Genomic DNA, 24,314 nt, shown 5'->3' with positions numbered 1-24,314 from the left:
ATTACAGTGGCGCTCTTTAGTAAATGAAACTAAACATAATATTGTTATTACGCGACCAAGTCAATAAAAATGCCATAATTGTAAATATTTTTGTATCTAGATTGCTTATTTTTGTTAAGCTTTCTTTACATATAAAAAATTACTTAAATTTAGTTATAGGCATTGCTTTTTGACGGAAAAACGGCACTCGATAAACAAAATCTACTCACACCATCTATCAAATAGAGAACAAAAAGTAATAGTACATAAATCAGAACACAGCCAGAAATCTTTTCATTTATTCAAACGCCAACACAAACAGCATCTCACTTCCTTAATACGAAGGAGATAGAATTGAAATTCGCAAGTTTTTTTTAGTAAAAAGCTTGTTGTGTGTCGGGTGCCAATTTTTCAAAACACACCCCACCCGACAGGAAATTCCTCCCTCCCCTGCGCTTAGTATAGGCTCGAGGATCGATATCCATTCCCTAAGTGTACGGTGACTATGTTTGTATGACAATGTGGGACAATACATAAAACTCAACTTTAAGTAAATAATCCACAGTGAAACCTTTTACATGTTGTTCATGAATTAAATCTCTGGATTTTGTTATTGAACAGCAGACTTGGTTACATTGTAACTGCTTTCAAAATATTAGGTAAAAGTTTTAACGGCATGGGATAGTAAAATAACAAACAAAGTCGCAGAGAAATATAATAAAATTAAATGTGCTAATATAATACAAGCGCTACAATAAAATACTATTTATCTCTGTAAATTAACTTCATAAAGGAGTTGTATAAAATGCTACTCTTCTTAAAGAAAATCTAAAAAAAAATATTTGTTGAAATTACAAAAATCTTAGTGAGCTTTATTTAAAAACGAATTAGTAGAATCATTTCAAATTTTGTTGGAAGGTGAAAATTGCATGGATGAACCCGGGTCCTATCCCTGCCACGTAATCTACTTCTTATTATTTTCAGTTGATAGACACCCATTGCTAGGTATAGGCATCTATCAACTTCTATCTTCTATCAACTATCTTTTTGTGGATAAGCGTTCTTCGTTGTGTGCCTTCATACCCTGTCTTTCTTTTTAATTGATTTCATTTTTTAAGAAGCATCTCTCATGCTTTGTTCATTTTAGACATCTCGAAATTTGCCATCTTTGGCTCAATGCATAACATATTGTGATGATGACTAAAATTGTTAGCTTAGTCATAAAAGGTATAATAGGAAGAAATTAATAAGAAAAGTCCAACATTATGGTGCGCCTACTTCCCATTCCGACACAGCCTTGAACCCCAAGCTCGGGGCAACACGTGGCGGTGGCCGCTCGAATACGTAACGATTTCAAACCCTCCTCGAAAGCCTCACTTTGTACGCAAATAAACAAAACTCAACTTTACATATTAGTGTTAAAGTCTAATGTAGCTTGAGCATCATTCGCATTTCCATTTAGGGCTGGTAAAAGCGTTTTTGAAAATAGCATTTCAACAATTAAAATTTGGCCGAAGTAATTGGACGAAATTTTTATGTTTTTATTTTAAACAGAAGTGAAGTTTTTATTTAGAACTCTTCATAAAACACGTAACACAAAAAGTATAGAAATAAAATTATTAAAAAAAAATACAATAGGCGGTCTAATCAGTCAAGGCAAGAAATAAACGGACTAGTAGCACGCAGTCGACAAATATATTGTACAAGATAGTTTAGAATACCACAAAAATATTATGTACTCAAAAGAAAAATATGTACATGTATTAACTTATATATACATCTTTACATACTATGAATAGAGTATAACTATAGCTTGTTAATAACTTTTTCAGTTATTAATAAGCACCCGATATTATCTACATATACCTGTGTAATACTATCACTATATTAATGGCTTGTAACAACTGACAGAAGTATTTATAATTGATTTGTGTTTGTAAACATAAAATTTAATTCATTAGCTTCCATTATATTTTGTTTGTTATATTTCAGCACTTCAGTATTATTGTTGCCCAACGTTTATTAATAAATAAATTTGTAGGTTATAATCAATGACTATTTTAATTATTAAAATGTACCGAACTGAATTGTTATTAAACTAATAAATAATGAAACGTATAATTTATAATTATGCATTTGGAGTTACAACTGTGTTATAATTGTAATGGAAACCTTTATAGTTTTCATACCATAGAGACAAAACGAGTAAGACAACTTTATCAACATAATCATTTCCGCCGTAAGACGTTTTTTTATTCATTGCTAAACATGGCCTCTCCTGTAACTTCCCAGTAAGACCGGTTGAAAGCATTTAGCGTTTTTCGAGACCATAACAAAATCTTCTCTTCACTTTGCTGACGCACTACGCTTTATTTTGATTGACTGGTCTGAGGTCTGCATTTTAGAATCATCGCCAGGAAGGCAACTTAATTGCAAAAAAATCAATTTGCCCTTGAAAGTAAGCACATTTTTCTATCTCCTCCGTTCTACAACTCACATACCTCAGAAGATGATGGTTAGCGAACATTATGAAAGCGGTTTAAAAATAAAAAAAATCCTGCTTAGCATAACGATTTGACACCTTAACAAATTGTAAGTACTAGAATTTTTCCAGTAGAGCGACTTCATCTTTTACATATAAACTCGTTGTTTAATTTAGATATTGTTATATTTAGTTATCAACTTAAACAACTTAAAATTATCATGTTTCGCAATATATTTTTAATATCTCTATATAGAATTAATTATTTTCACTAATGAAAATTTAAACGACATATAAGAGGTTTTTTTGGTAGTTATTAAAACAATAAGTAATCGAAAGAGAAATTCTCCCAAGAGATCATCTGAGTAGAGCCAACCACAACGTATAAATTTGTAGCAAAATAGTCTTTCTCTGTTTAGGTTTTCAAAACATCAGTTTTTGTAAACTTAATGCACAATGAAATGTATGGGACATTTTATAGTGTATTAATTTTACACTTATTTTTAAGATGGCCGATTTTGTATTAAAAAACACGCACGCGTGACATTTATTTAATGAATTTAAAACGTATTTAATTTTCTTTATCAAAGTTATATGCTTTGAGAAGAAAGCATAACTTTGAACTGATAAATAAATTACAAATATAAATGCAAATTAATGTCACATTGCAATAACACGAAATACGATACAATGGCATACGTAATTATGTTTCAGCTAAATTTTTGAAACCGGTAGCCCTGAGCCATTGGCTGTCCGGAGACGTTAAACAGCGGCCGACGACGAGAGGTTAATGTAGAGCTTAGCCCCGCTTCGCCGCTGAAAACAACGTCGCCATTTTTTTTGTCCACGAACAAGAAAACTCTTGCTCCGCCTCGAAAAATAAAACTTTTGAATTGTTTTCCATTGTTCGAGCATTCGAGCTGAGATATTTATTTGTATGAATGTAATGAAAGTGTACTTCGTGCTTTCTTTTTCACTAATAAATAAGCTTCAGTAACGTTTTTATACTTGTTTATAAATATTTGTTTTATTTGTGTTCTCTCATAGTTATGATGTTCGTTGAAATAGTTATGTATTGTACTTTTAAACTAAAAGGGGACGATTTCCTTTGTGATAGATTAACAAATGAATGTACTGTACAGTGGGTTATTGTTTATGATGACCTTGTTTGTGATACAGATGACTTTTAACAGTACTTTATCTTCATTAAAATTTACTTTAAAAAGTTATGGAACTCAGAATGACGGGGCATATTTCTTTATTTTTAAATAATTTGATTTGTAGTATCCATTTCGTCGGTGAGTGCTTCTTCGTAGTTAAAAGGTTGCAGTTGAAATTACATTAAACCATTATAAGAGTTGCGCCAAGTTGCCGGGACGTGATAAACGACGTTTTAAACTGTTGGCAACGGCGAGTGTGGCGACTGGCTAAGTGGGGCAGGAATTCTTTTATACGCTCCGATGAAATGCGAAATTCATGCATAATTTTGTAAACGTGCGCTGGGAAGATACGGTAAAACCGTCTTGTGTTATTGAAGCGTTTAAAAGGCTTTTTACACGCCTTATTTGCAGTCGCTGTTGGCATTTTACTTAGCTTTTGACATTTACTTCGCAACTCATTTTTTACTGCATTTGTTGAAATTTTTATTTTTCATAATTTTTACGGTGTTTAGCCGTGTAATAGCCAAAGAAAATTAGCCGTGTCGTGCGTAGCAACACATTTGTCGATTTATTTTTTATATAATTAATATATTCGTATCTTTCGAGATCTTGATCAAAATGGCAACCTTTTAACTTTATTAACATGACATGACAACGTTCTTCCGATAATGGAATGAATTCTATTGAAGTATTATACAGAACACCGACTAGATAGTAAGTTAACGCCCTTTATCTGCAGGATCGTCTGCAAAATAAGTATCAGTTTAGACGTTCACTACTGGTCAGCCTGCTAGGTTTGCTTCGTAGGTTTATAATAGCTACGATTGGATGTGCCGTGCAACCAGAAAGTTCCAACGATCTTAACAAGGGTTCATCTCTTGGCAGAACACACCGCAGTAGCCAGTTCTTGGTGTCACTGCTGAACATTCTAAGTTCGCCGTTCGTAGTTCGACGTCCTAAGCGCTATCAACTTGCCAATGTGCTGGACTATGTCGGTCACTTTCGTTCATCTACGTATCTCCTCTACGTATTGTATTCAATTGAGAAATCCCTAACATAGCTATCTCAGTGGTTTGTTGAGCGAGCTAAAGAGGTCCGAAATTAATTTGTAGGCCTCTTCAACTTGATTTATTTACATTACCTATCTTATAATTGTGAGATAGCAAGAGAATAAAGTACTAACGTATCATAGGGTGTGGAATGAATAAAGAAACAAAATTTGGAACGTTACATCAAAGAATTTTTTAAATAATAATATTGTTTTTATACTATTAAATGTGTTAATATTTTAGGAATTTAATAATTACATAGTAATTTCCTATAATATTAAAACAAACATTCACTTACTGTCAAAGTTTGTTTTAGCGTGCGTCAGTACTGGCTACATAAAATCTGGCCACGTAATTGATAGATAGCGTAATTTGTGGTGTAAAAGTAACTATGATTAAAGTCAATAAGTGAAATAAATAATAGTTTTAATATTTCTCCGCGGTCGACGTGACAACATTTCAATTATTTCTGCGCGAAAATTACATGTTGTTTATAAAGCCAGACGTGACCAACAGTTTTCATAAACAAAAATATTGTGTGCAAGCGGAAGATAAACACGGGCCGTTGTTAATTTGGCTCAATAAAAACATTCCTTATAATAACGTACCCTCCCGATATAAACAAACGTATTATATAACATGTTAATATATACGTATATTTACAGTTCGTCGTTCGGGCTATTATTATCCCTTGTTTTTTTAGATTGTTTGCTAAAGACGCATCTACATGCTGCTTGCGCCTATGTAAACACGCAATGTAAACACACCCTTATGAACGCATCGCCCCACTATCAATGAAAAATGTTACTATGTAAAACTTTTTGCATTTTTGCATACATTTAAATTAATTTTATTATTAAATTTGATGAAGTTTATTTATCAATAGAAAAACTATTGGAGAAAGCTTGTATTTGGCTACCTTACTTATGACACCAAATAAATAATTAATAAATAATAATTTGTATAATTTTGTAACGGTATATTTCGCGTAAAATAAAATAACCTTTTTAGCAAGACATTCATTCATACCGTTCAAATTCAAATAAATAACTTATAATTGTAATACTGTTATTCGTAAAAGAAATGTAAATCGTAAAATTATATGATATTAGATTTAAACGGATTAGTTATATAACTATTGATGTGAAAGGATAAAAACATAAACGAAAAAGCAAGTAGAAGAATAATCAGCTACAGGAGTTTTTCCCGCCAAACAACGGCCATTTTGCGCGGGCCGCCATTTTCCGTAGTTAGTGAGGCACAGACAATATCGACACAGCCTTCTTACCGCGTTGTAAACTGGAGTTTATTTTACCTGGATACGTGCCTCAGGCAATCCAATCTTTTCAGCCAGTCGCTCCCGCGCAAAAACATCCGGGTAGTGCGTTCTTTCGAATTCTGTAGACAATATTAATATGTTAATACGCTATTAATTTTTCAACATCATAAGTAAACATGTATTGATTATAATTCCGGCCCTCTGTATATTTGTCAGATGGTTTATTATGTTTAATTAGAGTAAAAACTAAAGCTTAATATTATTTTTAACTTAACAAATATAAGTCATACATTATAAGTCTGAAATGAGAAATAGGTTTTTTATAATTTTTTCATTATAATATGATTGTTATGTCACATATTTGTAAACTAGTTTGATTATTCTGATGATTATATATATTATGATCTTATTTTAGGGTCGCAAAGGAACAAAAGCAGCAAGCATTAATAAATAATGGTAGTTAATATAGAATCACAAGTAAAAAAATAAATACGTATATAATTGTCAATTAGTTTTTTTAATAACGATGTAAATAAAACGCCGGGTTTGGCGACACGTTCAAAGAAAAGCAATAAACCGTCGCATAGAACAGTGCAAACAGGCAAGCAACAAAAACTGAGATTAACGCGAACCAACATCAATAATTGGGCGGACCGCCACCGGCCGAGAGCTCGGCAAACATCGGGGGACAATATTTATTTATTTACTAATAACCGTGTTGTGTCACGACAAACAATAAATAAGATGAAAGGAACATTGGGAAATGGGTTTATGAAGGCTCCAGGGAGTGCTTACGCCGAAGTGTTGGCATGCCCTTAACTTTATTACTACTTTAAACTCGCGAACAATTTATCCGTCGATATATACAGGTCCGTAGAGAGAATTAATGGGGAAATGATCATAGAGATTTTATATATCACGGTTTTCATCTACAACCTTCTAGTCTATATATACAGGTCTATTGGTTATGGTATAAGAGTCAGCTTTAAAGTAGGTAACTAAACTAACTTAAGAGTATCTAAAAGCAAACTTTAAGGTAGGTAAGTAAGGTTTAAAGTAGGTAAAGGCTCATTTGTCAGCAAAAAAGTTTCAAAGCTTTTACTCCTATTTCCAATTACCCTGTTTAACAATTTAAAACATGTTATTTGTTTTTATGTCAAAATGTGACAGACTACTTCTGCTACTATATATATTGTACAGTATATATAGTACGTAACAATTAATTTTAGTTTAGAGTAATCCGACTTCTGTGAACGCTCTTTTTTACTATATTATTGTTACGATATTAATTATTTTTAAAACCAATGATTTTTCTATTAGTGTTTACTACACTTTAATAGACAGCAAGCCAGCCTATTCATCCGTTTTAAGTATTTACATCGATTTCATTCTCGAAATTCGCATAATTTATTTAAATTTTAACACAAATGATGGAAGAAAGACATCTAAAGAACTCTACATGATATCTCTAGAACTGACCTGAAACTTCATGGTAGTTTACAATCAGGAAGTACCAATATATATGTTTCTTAGTTTTTCACAGGAAAAATAAAAAACGAAATTGAAGGATTTATTCTCATATAATTTACGCTAAGTTACTTTAAATGAGACAAACTGTTTTTAAATCGGGTCGATGGATACTCTCTACTTAAACTAAAGCATGCATACATGTTTATTTAAGTTTGTTTTTAAATATTAAAATAAATTTTCATTTCTTTTACCCATTGTGTAGGTTATTGTACAACAGTATCCCTTCAAATAATATAGTTTTCTTTGTGTATTTTGTTCTGACTTTAATTAATTATAGTCTGTGTCTGTTTCTTTAATTATACATGGTCAAAGAAGTTAAATACATACATAAGTCTAATATACTAAGCAGTTATTACGAGTAATGTGATTGATAAAATGTATGATAGTCAATAATAAAAGCGAACCTTTCTCCAAACTGTCTATCTGGTCGTTCGTGAAGGAGGTCCTGTTCCTCTGCAGTTTCCTTTTCAGCCGGAGTCTCATCTGCGAGTCCTCATCGCCAGAGGACGCGTGCTCGCTGTTCCCATCTGACCCCGCTTCCGACTGCAGGGGATCTGCTAAAATATCATTTTAGGTTAGATTTTAAGTTAGTTACTCATTGCATAGATATTGACTGTGTTTCTAATATTATCTTTATAAATTTAGTTGTAGGGCATAGGTCTTCCTCAAAAATTTTCAAGGGGACTGGTTAGAAGCGACCAGCGTCCGGCGTCGTCCAACGAACTTACTGAGAATATTTTCGTCACGTTTTGCAAACAGATAATATAATATTACACTTAAAGTGTCTCAGATATCGTCATCAACTACAAGAGTAAAAACTCTAGCATAAGTTTTTCCGTATACGAATAGATTACTCTGCAATTTTGTCCTTTGTTAATGTTTTCCAAGCCTGCCTTAGTTCTCAGACACTACCAGGCCATTCCCTAAGTCAAAACTGCCCAGTTTTCCAATTTCATTATTACATTTAACTTGTAATACCGTATTTACTTATATTAGCTAACAATATTTTTCATTACACAACACATTAAGATAAAAAGTAATGAAATATTTTTGTACTAACACCTTTGGTTCCAATTTTGTTCTACAATCTGGTCTTTTGGCACATTGGTTATTTTCATTTTGTTTGTATAATTATTATCGTTATATATATTGTAGATAATCTCAATATTACTATTTTTTAAATACTTGTAGTCGTTTCAGACTACAGACGCCCCCTACAAAGTATATGTCTTCTCCAAAGATATCTATGGGGGGACATATCATAATCGCCCCGCTAGGCAAGCGGGCCGGCGATCGCAGTCTAACATTATGGTACGCAGGGGATGCTGCCCATCTTCTGGAAACTTGTTTATAAGCAGTTGCAATCTTATATAATCCATAAAGTGTGAATTATATATGACTGTATACCGGGAATTGAAGTCGCAACGTGCGATCGTAATTCTCAGTACTCTACCGATGGTCTGTCATTGCTCTATGCTTATGGTTTTAATCTTGAATTATAAACTTGAGTGGACAACATCCACTTGTTTAAGTAGCTTATACATTAAAAGATGATCATTCGTTATTTTATTTATTTAGATACATAAATAATACAATAATATAACATAAAATTACATAAAAATAATTATTATAAAAACCATCAATCAGATAAAAAATTTCCTTAGATTAATAATATTTTTAAATTTAAATTGCCATCATCACCATTCCAGCCCATGGACGCCCGTCCAATAGGATCAGTTGTCATAGTCTTCCGATGGCCCTAATAAAGACGTCTATCCACCTTATGGTTAAACATTACACGCAACGTTTTTAGGTCCGTGGTCTGCACTTCAAAACCTTAAGGCCCAGGCGGGCAACCGTTCTACGCGTTATTCCCCACTGCCACTTGAATATGCTGAGCCGCTATGTCGGTTACGGGACTCGTAGAGCAATCCTTCGCAGAGCCCTCTCCATGGCTTGAGCGACAGTGAGTTTGCCAGTGATGCATGATAAAGAAGTGAGATGCGTCTTTTCTATGCCGTGAGTCATAGCACATCTTGTCATAGATCTTTAGTTTAGATACTGACTGGTAGAAAGTTCGTAGGTTTACGCTTAAAATTAATAAATAAGCAAAGTTAGCTAAACTGTGACAACGGCTTAAAAACAATTATTACTATCGTATAGCATTTGTCACTAGTTCTTTAATAGAGACCTCGATCGTAATACCGTGGAGGTTATTGCTACGATACAAGAGGTAAGGTTATTACATCATTCTGAGTATACAAATTACAAGAATAGATTTAAACAGGGGTGCATTAGAGCTCTTCATCATAAACTATCAACACAAGCCGCTCGAACAAAACACACTCAACAACTATCAAGCAAATGCGTCAGCAGAATTGTTCAATTGCACCCCAGAATTACAGACAAAAATGTAACAGAGGACCAATTGCAGCGACCTGTCTCAGAGAACGACGCACTCATTTGTACAGCTCAAGTAACAATGGTTGTTTCCATCCCCCAAATAAGGGCGGTTGCAAAATTAAACGTTACTCGTAATGTTGTCGACATGCCCTCGGCTAATTGATTAATTTGCTTTATGGTCGAACCACTTGAGCCGGGTTCGGTTCCCGGCTCGGCAATGTGTACGGGTTGCTGATTTCTTCGAATAGGAGGACTGTTACGCAATCTGTCACATTTTTGCGACGATTCGCCGCTGTTGTAGCTGTGGGTTAATATTGCTAATGGCATGGGGATCGTATTAAGGAATGAGAACGCGTCTTGAATGTCCTTAGGTTTTTTTTTCAATATTCATCAAAACTACTAATAGCTAATGATTTCTTAACGAGATTAGGAATTCCTAGAACCGTAGATGAAGAAAGGTAACCGACATAGACTAGCGCATTGATAAGTTAAAGTCGCAATGGGCAGGTCACATATCGCAATAAAGGTGGGCCGTGGGGGCCTTAAAGTTCTATAGTTAAAATCACGAGCCGGTATGCTCAGCGTAGGATGTCCACCTACAAGGTGCATGGTCGCTTCTAACCAGTCCTATACGATATCTAGAGAGTAGGCCTATTTGCAATAATGGACTTCCCGCGACTGAAATGATGATGAAATAGCTAGGAATAAACAACTACGTGAAAGAAGATTTATGCAACATAAAAAATAAAATTATCAATGTTTACTGTAGATAACATCACGTACGTTCTTAAACTGCGTTCAGAAAATGCTTAAAGCACTTGTGACAGTATGAAAATTCTCATGCACGGCTTATAACACCCTGTTTGATGGCGCCCGTCTCGCGGCATGATTGATGTACGACAGCCGCTCGGCGAAACACGGCGGACTTTCCAATCGGTTGACAATTTTGATTGATCGGCCGCGTTGACGTGTTGCTGCGTGTGTGTGCGCCTTTACCACATCACCGCGTGTGAGCGCGCCTTTATCACGTCATCTCATGTGACGTCATTAAACGAAAATGCATGCGTCGGGTAGGCGGATAATCATTGAAGTATAAAGATTTCATTCTACTGTTGGTAAAGCGAGGATTTTAATTAAGTTGTAATACAAGACTTACATGAATACGAAGGTTTTAATAATTACATTTAATCGTATTAACTACACATCTATTATTTTTAATTATCTGTGTTTGCATAAATTGATAATATACTCACATTAGCTAAATCAGAATGAAATGTGCATATATTATAATGCGAAAAAACTTAGTTGTTTTTTTAACGTAACATTTTCAACATAAGTGTCTATTGTTTTCCGTAAAATACAGTATTTTGTCTGGGAGATTAGTTTACAGTAGCCAAATATAAACCTTCAAAAATGCACAAGACGGAGTTTTACATCGATATCATTAATTATTATAATTCTTAATTATAATGCCATTAAAAACCTACTTTATGAAAAGATTATAAACGAAAGTTTGAAAACGAAATAAAAAGGAAAAAAAATAGTTAAAGCAGAAAAAGTCGAACGGTATTCAATCCAAATGATTCAAGTTTTTCATTATTTATCGCTACAGAATATAAAGGAGGAATTCATTAAAAAACAAAACAGGCCCTGGAGGCCGCGGCGCACTTAGCCACAATTCCACCAATAACGACTTACAAATGATTGAAGAAAATACCGATGGCAGACGGGGCCCCGGGCGGGGCGTAACACGAAAAATACATAAGAGAAAATAATAGTAAGAAAATAAGAAAAGGAACGAAATAAAAGTGGGGGCGGCGGGAAAAAATTGGAGAAAACAAGTAGAAAGGGGAGCGAAGAAAGTCGGAGCGGAGAGATAAAGCGGAATTGGAGTTATCGGGGCGGACATGACGGTCGTAGGTGGGGGCGATTGCCGGAGCGCGATTATGTGAGATCGATACTGTCACTCACCCGGGACTCGGCCGCGCGAGGTGAGCGGGCACGGACTCGCGAATGACCGAAAACCAAAAATTATATTCCGTATTATTTAAATTTTTAATCAAAAATTATGCAAATTAATTACCTAACTTACATTTTTTCATATCGATAACATTATTATTTTTTACCGTTTAAATAAAATAGACAATAAACGTGTTAAATTACACGAAGCTATTATTTTGAATCGTTTTCATTATAATAATAAATATATAATATTATAATAAATATTAATAACAAACGCTATCGCTTATGACTTGAGCCGCGGACGAGACCGCGACCTCAGACTGCGGCCGGACAAGGCGCGATCCGCCTAATTCGCTACGCTTCCGCAACCGAGTTTTACTCTCGTTTTTTAACTGAACAAAAAACGTTTTTAATTACGCATGAATACTATTATAAATATAGCATCGTATTTAAAAGTTGTAGACATGTATTGATAAATAACAATTAACGCCTTAATAAACCCTAAACGTATAATTTTGGTGCGTAAAACGTACATTAAATGTCGTGTTTGGAAAGTAAATTTTTGAAGCAATGTAACATGATGATAAATGAGAATTAAATGATCCGGAGAATAGTAGACGCACCCTAATAAAGACATTATTATTATCCAAGATTAACCATTCCGTCGAGACCTCACATGCCGACACTCGTTACTAACAGGAGCTTATTATCGCCAGGGGAGGTGCAGAGGTCAATTTAGATTGGTTGTTTGTAATCAACCATTCGCTTTACTGTCCCCGGCAGGGTCATCTAAATTACTTAGCGTTGGGGCTGATAAGGTTTAGTTTTTATTATTGTGACTCCAAGTGAGACAATTGATGAGTGATGCTTGTCTTTTTTGGAGAAGGGGATTTTATATGTACTTCTAATTTTACTTTATTTTATGACAACAAGTAATTAATATTCTTAAAATTTTAGTCGCTTTTACGAGATGTGTAGAAACACGGTATGTCCAAACAATCATATAGTTGTTAATTTATTTACTCTTTATTGTACATCAACAGAACATAGGAAGAAATTGGATGGGATGCGTAAAAAATGAAGTACAAATGGCGGATTTATCGATTCCAGATAACTATTGAATAGACTTGGTTGATAAGGAAAAATAAAGTGGACACACGGGACGACCACGATAAATAGTCTGTATATTTTCGATGTTTACGTCATTCTAGCCCATATTTTTATGGGGATTTACCATAATTGCCACGCTCAACGGGCAGATTGGCAATCTTAGTATAGTATTATGGTCCGCAGAGGATGCTGCTGCCCGAAAAAAACAAAATCAATAACAATAAAGTCATCGTTAATCTACGGATTATTTATAATGCCTATATAATAATTATAACAATATTTAATAACAGATGTTTGCTTTCTAATTTCCTTTCGTTTCTCCTTATTATATTTATTGATATAAACTGTTACCACATACAATATTTGATTACTATATGTCAATAAATATAAATAAGTGTAGAAGTTTCGTAGCTAATTATTCATTTTAATATTATACATTTTTTAATTTTAATACTGTTATTTAAATCCTTTTTGTAGATCTTTTTTTTAAAAATTGGAAACAAAATTTATTTATGTCATTGTTACATATTGTACCCTCGGATAGAAATATACCTAAAGCCAACACAACTAAGAAGAACAAATGCTACGACGTAGCCTGAGAAATAAGTAGAAAAAATGTAATAGTTAATTTGTATGCGCTGGAGGTATAATCGAGAGGTATAACAGCGAAATCTTTCTATAACTTTCTAAAGGAATTAATCCTCTCAGGAGTGAATATCAACTCTCAGATATATTTTGCAACAGTAAACCTAACGAGTCATATCACATATTAGACACCTCGTGTTATTATGTCTTTCATTTTTTCCATTTGATACAATTTTCCAATTATCCTTATGAGCAATTGTGATATTATATCATTTTCAAGTGTAGATATCATGGAACAAAAGCTCGTGTCTTACTATAGTTATTATGCGTCCCTAAATACTACACCGCAACTGCATAATAGTTGACTTTCAATAATTATATTGAGGCGTGTAACTAAAAAATCTCAAAACAAAACCGATTCGCAATCAATGGGCACTTGTAAAACATCCATTAAACTTTTTAAACACGTGTTACTTTAAACGTTGAGCGCTCTTTGATTTTAAAGTCAATTACACTGCGAACGAGACCTCTCGTCGGGTCCAATTAAATCGCTATTGTTGCCACATAACCGTTCGGAAGTTAACTGAGAGCGCTCCATCTAAAGTGATCGACGCGGGAGCCGTAACCGATAGTTGGAGAGCGAAATTTTAATGCATTGTCTGTATTGTTTTTGTTAATTATACCGCCGCGGTGGCTAAAAGTTCCGCAAACAATGCGCGGAAATGACCGAGGCCCTTTCATATTTTATTTCTATAAAAAAATCTAAGACGCGCCGTTTCAAAAATGATTTCAGTGACACTTCTAGTGTTTTGATGCCTACGGCTATGCCAGCATAGCCTGCCCCATATAATTCCAATAAAGCGATTAATGGGTATGTCTTCAGCTTCTTCGACGACTTTAACAAGGTTGTCTACTCATTTTGTGGATGGACGTCTTACGATTACATGGTATTCATCCATTCATCCCCTGTGGTCATCTGTTCTACGTGCTATATGGCGTGCCTACTGCCATTTAACTTTCCAATTCGCTGAATAATGTCGACGAATTTCGTTCGTCGACGGAATTCTTCTTTTCTAATCTGATCTAGTTAAAAAATCCCATGCATAGTCCTCTCCAAAGCAAAATGACGCGACTGCGAGCTTACCTATAAAACTCGAAGTGAGAGACCCAAGAAGAAGACCTCTTTTTAGTGCCGTAAGTCATTAGAAATTTAATAATATATAAACATGTTATGTAAAACATTTCTGCATGAGTTTGCTGTTCAAATAAGGTGAACGTTACGATTAGGAAATGACTTAATTATTCTAACATTTCGGTTTGATTTGCAACAAAACGCTAGTACTAGAATTTTGTTACTTATCTTACAAATTCTTTCATCGTGTACTTTTTTTGGCCCAAGACTAGATTGATTGATTTCGTTTCGCAAAGAAACAGGAGTGATAAACAAAAAAGCTAATATTACTTACAATAGTCGTATTTAAGATAAACGTGTACGGAATTTTATTTATTTTTATAAATTATTTATTTTAAAATTCTATTTTTAAACACAAGTACTACACAAAGTACATAGAGTTAATATTATGTTATTAATAGAATCTATCTGCCAGTTTCGTGTTTATAGGGATGTATGCCGATGTAATAGTTTACATGAGCTTGTATTTAAATAATAAAATTGGAAATGAGTTTAATAATTAAAAAATAGAGATAGTTTGTCGCTAAGTGCAATCTGAGTTCTTTACTGCGTGACATATGTATGTCTCTATCTATCACCAACAGTTTATTATCCATTTCGACACATTCGCGCGATATTTGTACGACCGCTAATCATTTCCGAACGCTGTGTGATTATCGTGTACCCAGGTGGTTTCCTAACCAATGCCATGCATTACGGATGCATCAACGACTTAATGTAATAACTCGATTAGGTTTTGACACGCTTTTTAGCGAATTTTCATGGTAAAAAATCATTACCAAAATATGTTAAAAAGGCTATCTATTTAAAACCATTCCAACATTTTTTTGACGTTTAAAATGTGTATTTTAAATACTGAGGATTAATAATACGACAGTAATATTTATACCAAAAGTCACTAAGCCTTATGATTTCAGAGATATCGTAATGATTCAGTACGTCGGTGAAAATGTGTATATTAAATTCCACTGATACTTATTTTTTTTTTAATTAAATTACCATAAATTTTTATCATATTTCATAACATTTTTTCGACTGTGTTTTACTTTAGAGCACAATAAAAGATTTTTATTGTAACGTTTATAAACGAAACTAGTTTTGACCATTTTGTTTCTATTTTATCTGTGTACTTCCGAAACATTGGCAGAGTTCGTCGAGCCGTGAACAACACAGCAAGTTGAAAATTAAAATTTGTAGGCTGGCGGACGGTGCGATGGACAATATTTTATTCGGCAGATCAATTTAGGCGAATGGCTTTTCAAATGTTAAATTGTTAGGCGTTAGAGATTGCAATATGGTTTTTTACTCCGAACGAACTCGGAATCACATTGGCTTCTGACTTTCGCAATATAACAAAAAAATAACACATTGATTTATCGACAATCGAAATCGTCAAATGCAGGATGTTGTTAGTGTTTTCTTGAGTCTTAAACAAGGTCATCTGTACATTTTGAGGGTCCCAGATCCCGGAGCTGTCGGTTCTGCGCGCTATGTAGCCTGCCCATGGCTACTTTAGCAAGTACTGATCTCGCGGGCTATGTCCGTTATTTTCGTTCATTTACGAATCTTGCGATTCCTGAATCTCTTAGAGAAATCTTTAGCATAGCATTCCTTGTGATTCATTGATCGACTGTGACCTTGAGAATGAGGCGCAGAGTTAGAGACAACTTTTCAGTGCTGTAAGTCAACACTGTCAACAGACAATAATCTTATACTATTTCAAACCTACAAACTCTGTTTTTTTTATAGATTTAAACCTTTTTAACAATTTCCAGTAAAACACAAGTCTAATTTGTGTAAGTATAAATTGTATGCTACACGCATCTATGCTTTTAATTGCTATTAATTTTTGTAATTTTGGAATCATGACGTTTGTGTTATATCTAGAAGTTATGTAACTATGACGGCTTGTAATATACGAACTTATTTACGCATTGATTCATTTGAAAAAAAAAAATCGTATTTTCTGTACAAATAACAATTAACTTTTTTTATGAAAAGTGTAACGATAAGACCATCTTTAAAAAAAGAATACTGCTAGTACTGGCAGTAAACAGTTTTTATAAAGCAAATAGCTGGAACAAGAATGTAACAGATTATATAAAGCAACTGCAGGCCCGGCGCGCTGCGCTCCGAGTGGCCTGCAATCGAATTTGTTAAACAGAATGCTGTAGCCGAAGTTAATTAAGTCGCCGTGCCGTCGGCAAATACACACAGCTTCCATATTAAATGTATAAAAAATATATTAAGCGATGTCCACACCAGGTGCCCGTATACAGCAAAAGTTACACGATATTGCTCCGTATAATGTAATGTCCGTATAACATCCGATTCTTTTAATTTTCTTTATTCATGAGCTCTGATCCATACTCAATTATATAGTTAATAAACGTATAATATAAACAATAAAAATAATAAAGAAAATCGAATTAGAAATGAGGAGATCCGCAGAAGAATCAAGGTGACGGACGGCGCACGAAGAATTGTCTGTCTGAAGTGGCAGTGAGCTAGATATCACTCGTAGTCTGTTGGAACCGAAAGGTTCTTGAGTGGCGACCAAGAGTCGATAGACGCCGCGTGGGTAGCGTCTCTGCTAGGTGGACCAAAGATAGAGTCCAGGTCGCGGGAGATCGCTGGATGCGGGCAACGAAAGACAGGTCAACGTTGGCGGAGGACATAGACATGGTGATGATTATGATGAATTGTAAATTAACCTAGTTATTTATGAAAACATTAATTATTTCTGTAAACTTACTATACCAATAAGAAATCTAATAATTAAAATAGAAACCAACTCATAGACATTTCATTCGTCTGTACCCCTATATCATAGATCATACCTATAAACGTTTAAAATTACGACTCTTATGTTCAATTACTTCACATAGCAGTTAAGTAAATTATTAGATCATGGTTTATTATTATATAGGTATATGCCATATTTGAAGGCAATACTTAAAACAGGTGATTAATAAAAGCGTCAAAGGGATTAATGTTAAATTTATTGGTGAGCAAAAAATTAACAACAATTATTTTTATATGTAGTAATCGGAATTTTGAAAAAGCCTTTTGTAGTTTCATTAATTGATTTATGAGACCATCGATATGATTGGATTAATATACATTGATTGACAACAAATAAGCTAGAAATTTATTAATAATTCTGTAGACAGATTTAAAAATAATCTTTTAATAGTGAAACTGTATTTTTAACTGTAAACAAACCATTGTCCAGCCCGTCGGACTTTGGTTGCAAGTCACGTCACGTGCGGCCACTAGGGTTACGTGGCAAGTGTGGATCTGAAGAACACACTTAACAAGTTTAATCTGAGCGGTTTTCAGCCAAAAGTTAATTCGCAACGTCGACAGCATCTTCACCGTCACTACGTGCGTATGTTTATGTTTAGTTAGACATAAAAAACATTGTTGTTGTTTTTTAAACATATCGACTCAAATAAATATTATTGTAAATAACATTCGAATTCAATTTTTATATCAGATTCTCGGCATGTTCGAGGGCATATATCGATCTTATGTGTTTTATATTAAAATTTTAATTATCGTATTATATATATGTCGCTAAGAGACGGTGGATGTAAACTCTTTATTACCGGTCTCGTTGAAATCTGCCGTGAAGGCCTATGAACAGCAGCGGGCGTCCTTCGGCTAAATTGTTTATAATAGGTGACGATAGGGGTTTATTCCGAAGATTATGTTTTACTCATAAATTTACAAAATAGTTACTACGATTAATAAAAATTATTGCGTCTTTTCGAACAAATAAAAAATTTTGGGGCAACTAATAAATAAAGATTTTCTTTGCGTATTGTTTTTACATAAGTTTTTTTTGTATTAGATTACTTAAAATCAATTTTGATGATAAACAAGTACCTAGCGACCCAAACCTAGACACCAGAGAAAACCATTGAGCTTTCTTATCAAAAAATAGGCCTTCTGCGCTCTATACCCTAAACCTGTGTAATCTGTAAACGTCATGTTATTATTGAAGATACCCCCTGAAATTCCATAACACGATAAAAATACAAATAAATCAAATCACACCGAACGTTATAATAAAGAAAAAATCTCCTTAATTTAAAAGTTTTGAAATATAATATAAAGTTACACCGTAGCAAACGTAATTCCGCAGCTCATATTTTCAGTTGTTCGTGGAAATTGGTTGGGGCATTAAATTTACAGAGTTGCAGTGCTAGTTCAACGAAGGTTGCGCAAAATTTGTGTTTGTTAGTGGCGATGGGAGTGGAAGCTATCGCGAGTCAGCTTTGCAAGATTTAAAGAATGATTCAATTCTCACACATAAGTTATACATTGGAAACTTTTTAGTCTATATGATTACTTAAATTGATAGCTTACATATGTGCAGTTACGTATTCACACAAACATACTCAAACGAACTCACGCACACAGACACACTAAAGTTCTGATTAATAACAATAGTCTGATACCATATGGTAATCTTTCCACATAATACCTTAGGAAGTTGAAAACCAACCACGCTGTTTTTGTTATTATTTAATGTAAGATTTTTATGTATTATAATTTACAATGATAGGGCCCTCTACTCGATGGAGCGAGGACGTCGTCAAAATCTCGGTGAGTCGCTGGACGCGGGCATTGAAAATAAGGTATAAGGCAATAATTTGATTAATACTTTATTGATTCAAGTTAAAGATTTGTACTAATAGTGAAAACGTTAATTATTACTTGCCACGATCCATCAAATGATTAGTATTTATGTGGTCAATTTTTTTTAGAGTGAGAAAGCTTAAAAACCTTAGTTTTTATAAGTGATTTTACACTTTGCCTATTAAATTCAAACTGTTCGAATGATTATACAAAATTTAAAACCTCATTTCATATTCCGAATCTCCTGTGTATTTCGTCTACGTTATTTACCTTTCTAGGCATTAGTATATACCGGACGTTTGGTTATAGGTGCAAAAATTGTAAGTGGTGAATTTATAACTCATTTTACATCATTTAATGTATGGTAAACCAAATGCAAAAATCAATAGTATCAGAAATATTACCGTTATCTTAATCGGAAAAAAACGTTTTCAAAATTCGAATTACTACATCTTGAAATTAATCGTTTTTTACAATCTGTCCATGCAGACTATACTGACAAAAGTTATTGTCCTCTGTCTCATTACAAAAAAATTGTAAATTAACGTAACATATTTTTCAGTGATTAAAAAGTTTAGTTTTAGTGATTAAAAAGTTTGAAAGCTTTCACGCCTATAACCAGGCACCTGTGTACATGTAACTTAACAAGGTATTCTTTTGCATACCTTAGATTTCTTCCCAAAGAAATAACATACATAGTTAAGACGAGAACGTTACGATGTACGTGCAGATGGAAGTAATATGCTTCCATGTATATATAAAGGAAAAATAAGTCTCAGAGGTGTTCCGTTAACGTAACAACGTCTCTCTCCCCGCACGTCCCTCAGTCCCCGCCACTACCGCCATTCAAGAAAATTGAGGAAAGTGCCAATAGGGATGCGCAATGTAAATATTTCATCGTAAAACTAGATTCATTTTCCTTTCAAAATTTTGAAGAAAATCAAGTGAAACAATGCGTTAGAGTCGTAAAATAAAACTGATTGAATTGTACTTAACTTTTTATAATTCGAATGTAGTTATGAACAATTACTGAATAAAAGTTCATAGGGTTGGCAACTGAATTGTTTTATATTAATTTTAAACTTTATAAATATCTTAATAAAAGAATAGGGGTCGAGACAAGACCCCAAGAGGAAGTAAATTAAAATCCTAGTTTATAATTTTATAATTTCCAAAAAAAAATTTTTGTCGTGTAAAACAAAGCCATGGACGCTTTTTTAGTTTTGAAAATAAGTAATTATTTCACTAAACTTCGATGTAAAGGAGATATTAGTAGTCTAAATTGCAAATCAAGTAACATGTCGCTTAGCACAATGCAGTGTCAACCCTAGCGCACTGAGTTCACAAAGGCTCCCGCGAGTCACGTTCAAAGGGAAATAGAAAAAGGACATCGCGTTGTCGTGCCGCGCTGACATCGCCATACCTCCAGCAGTCCTAGCTGAACACTGGCAGCTTTACAATCTACAGATGACAATTGTTTTATTTCGTAACCTACGTTCAATAGGAAAACGATTTAAATTGAACGGACTTATGAATTATTTTGTAGTAGTTTTGTAGTAAACTATAAAAGACTGAGATCTTAATAATTTCACAAATTGCAGAGCAAAATTAATATTGTAAAGTAAAATACGGTACACAGAATACAACAGACAGAAGAACATAGGTATAAGACGGCCATGTTGCTACAGACTTGATGTACGAAAATTTGAATTGAAATAATGAAATTAAATATATTCACGTCATTTCTTTTGCACTTCAATATCAATATGAATTCCATAGAAATATTTCAAATGAAACGAACACGTGTAACATAAAAGATATGAAAAAATATGTAACCTATTTTGAATCATAGTTGAAGGTTTTGATTTTCAACAGACTTAAACTTAAAAAAGTTTAGAATCAAATCTCTCGGTTATATATTTAGCGTAAAGGTTTATTGGACAAACCTCGCTTATGCTCTTCAGCGGTCCTGTTGAGCTGCGGAGGTAAGGGTGCAGGTATCGCCGGTGCAGCTGGCGCTGTAGGTAGCCCAGGATACCACCAGCCGGTCGCCGCCTGCCCGTTGAACATTCTCAACTTCTCGTAAACGCTATCATTCTGCGCCGACGCCGCCTGTTCCTTCTGGGACGCCAAGTTCCTTAACACTCGGTTTATTGATGACACCTGGAGATCAATTCACTGTATGAACGATGGTATATTCTTTAGACTTAGCGTAATACAATAAAAAATAAAATAAAAATCAGAAGTTCGGCATACTATTTTTAACAGACATATTTTACTGGTCTCTTTACTAAAAACATTATAGAAAATTAGAGAGGTTCGTAACGAAATATTTCTACACATAATTTGGACATATGAAGTTAATTTCGACAGAAGACGCTAGAAGCAGACCGCTTCAATCTATCCTATTAAAAATTAATGAGGTAAGCCCTTTGTCCAGCATTAGAGGTAAAATGATGAAGTGATATGGGTTTCGTATATAAACAACCAAACACTTTAATTTATAAACTAGTAAGACGTATCATATTAAGTAAACTAAAATAATACAGAATTTTATGTGTCATATTTCTCTAAAGTGTTGTCACCGATACTTAAAACCGTATCGCAATGGTGGCCAACCTACTGCTCGCAAGCCACATCGAACTTTGAAAGATGTTCTTGGCTCTTGATAAATAAACCTTTTCATTTTTATGCCATAATAATTAAAAAAATATATTACTCTGAAATTCAAACATTGATCAGAATAAACTGACCAGCACATAAAGCAATTACAGATAAATTCTGCTACTTTATTCACCAAATTTTAAAAATGTATTATGTGAAGTAAAATTGTTTTTTTTTTAATTTTTATTAGAATGTATATATTTTATAATTTTACGTTGTCAATGTCAATACTGTTTTTTAATACCTGTTTGCATATCTTATAAATACATATACAATTGAAGCTCGCGCTAGAACTTACTCCTGCCATATCGTATTATAAAAATGCAATAGATGTCACATTTCGTGCCCTCAAAACTACAAAATATGTAAATACAACTTGTACATAATGACCTATTAATAAACAACTATCACAAAAATCCTTTCTTTTATCGTACTAGACTTCCGTAACAATGTAATTTTATTTTAATTGTAACGCTTTATGATTCACGATATTTTTTAAAACAGCCGACTTTTTTGTTGTTGACGTTAAAATTTGACAGCTAGGAAGAAACAGATGTTTTAATCTTTATAATTTAATATGTGGAAAAAGAGAAATGATTTTTTTACTATTCCAGCAAATTATTTGTTCATAACATACTTGATTTTTTAAAATTCTTATTTTATTATAATAATCAACCACTTGTATTTATTTTTTTGTCTATTACATCCGATTTTCTTTTGATTCCTGTTATATAATAGTAAATAAATAAATTAAATAACAAAAATCATGGATTCCTTTAGTATAAATAAACGTTAAGTTCGGGTTCGCCATAGTAGAGTTTAAAATGTCTCCCCGAAACCAATTCTCATTATCAATAATTTGATATAAACAAAATTTCCATCTCCACCAAACTGTAAACAACTATCTAATAGGAAATAAATTGCCAGGTCCCCCACCCTTTAAAGTTCCGTGCACGTGTAATTTAAAATCTAATATGATTACTAAATTCCAATCGGGAGCCTCAAAGGGACACAGATTAGGGAACCGCCACCCTACTCCCCCCACTCGGAGCCTAAAAACCCCAATATCTATCTACTTTCGGCGAAAAAGCACGCATGCGTGAAAAACCTGGCACACACAAATATAACACCCTATGTATGCCCATTTTAACACGTAGGTCCTGTCTGTTGTACTTCTGTCTATGTATTACTCCGGTGGGGCGTCCCTGGATATAATATCTGTTTTCTTGTTGCCATGGGCAACGGGGAAAATGTATTTTTCCCTCTTCGGGGCGGGAAGTCGCGACGTGGAGGGGCTGCGATTCTGTTATACCGAATGTACGCGCTGTAAAATGTGATGTCGCTCTGAAATGTTTTAACAGACGATTCTAGAACATTCTATTCGAAATAATATTCATTTTTCAAATGTTATTTACATACTTTTTAATAATCTTTAATGACATATATAAATATATTAATCTCGGTATTTTCGTGCGTTTGTGTGATAATAGTCATTATCACGATTATATAGAAACTGTAAACGAAAATAACTTTATTATATCGACATATTCTCGAGCGTACGTCTGGAACATGTGTGATACACAGAAATCTCTACTGTATAATATTGGATTACGGCTATTCCGTGTATACGATTGTCACAAGAGGAAATATAAAACAACTATAATAACTATACATATACGTATATAAATATCTGTGAAAATTAATAAGTAAAACATATTTATAAATCATCATCAGCATTATTATGTCAGCTGATAGATATACGCTGCTAAGCATGTCACCTTTAGCATCTTTGACTATGATTTAATTATAATTTTGATAATAAATTAAATTATAATAATACGGATGCTGATAATGTCTATAATATATATAAATATTACTTAAAGTTAAAATGAATGTAGTCATTGTTAACAGAATGTATATCTTGTAAATAAGTAAATAAATACACTGTGTAACAAAATTCGTACATTTTGAAGAGAATCGCTTCACGTTGCGCATAGTTCTCTGCTTAATCCCTTGTACCGCTAATGGAAGGTAATGTACGCACGGGCTAGCCTAGCACAGAACTGTACGAGATAAAAAGGTACATGCATTTTAATCTTCTATGCGGCATATAAGCCATGGTTTTTTACTTGTTACGTCGGGGCGTAATGGACGCCATGTTATGGATTAATTTTGCATATATGGTATTCCATATTTTATATTAGATGTTTATGTTTCTTATTGAAAATTTAAAAGCTATTTCTTATTAGCTAGATATGTTTACAGTTTACGT

At 33.6% G+C, this 24,314-nt stretch overlaps 1 protein-coding gene across 2 annotated transcripts in view; it reads right to left on the bottom strand.

Annotated features, from left to right (window-relative positions):
* The window catches only part of toy (twin of eyeless), an 88,429-nt gene that overhangs the window by 11,729 nt on the left and 52,386 nt on the right, over positions 1-24,314 (bottom strand). For both annotated transcript variants that reach the window (XM_068766843.1, XM_068766844.1), the window contains exons 5-7: positions 21,325-21,541; positions 7,884-8,036; positions 5,986-6,068 (exon numbers count right to left, since the gene is read on the bottom strand). In XM_068766843.1, coding sequence (XP_068622944.1) covers positions 5,986-6,068; positions 7,884-8,036; positions 21,325-21,541 — 453 coding nt within the window. The remainder of the gene's footprint in view (positions 1-5,985; positions 6,069-7,883; positions 8,037-21,324; positions 21,542-24,314) is intronic.

The sequence above is a fragment of the Battus philenor genome, unplaced genomic scaffold, assembly GCF_028537555.1.
Source record: "Battus philenor isolate CCGP_79_NKW_IND1 unplaced genomic scaffold, ilBatPhil1.0.hap1 SCAF_22, whole genome shotgun sequence".
Taxonomy (NCBI): domain Eukaryota; kingdom Metazoa; phylum Arthropoda; class Insecta; order Lepidoptera; family Papilionidae; genus Battus; species Battus philenor.
The sequence above is the reverse complement of the archived record's forward strand: the minus strand, read 5'-3'. Positions and strand labels throughout refer to the sequence as shown.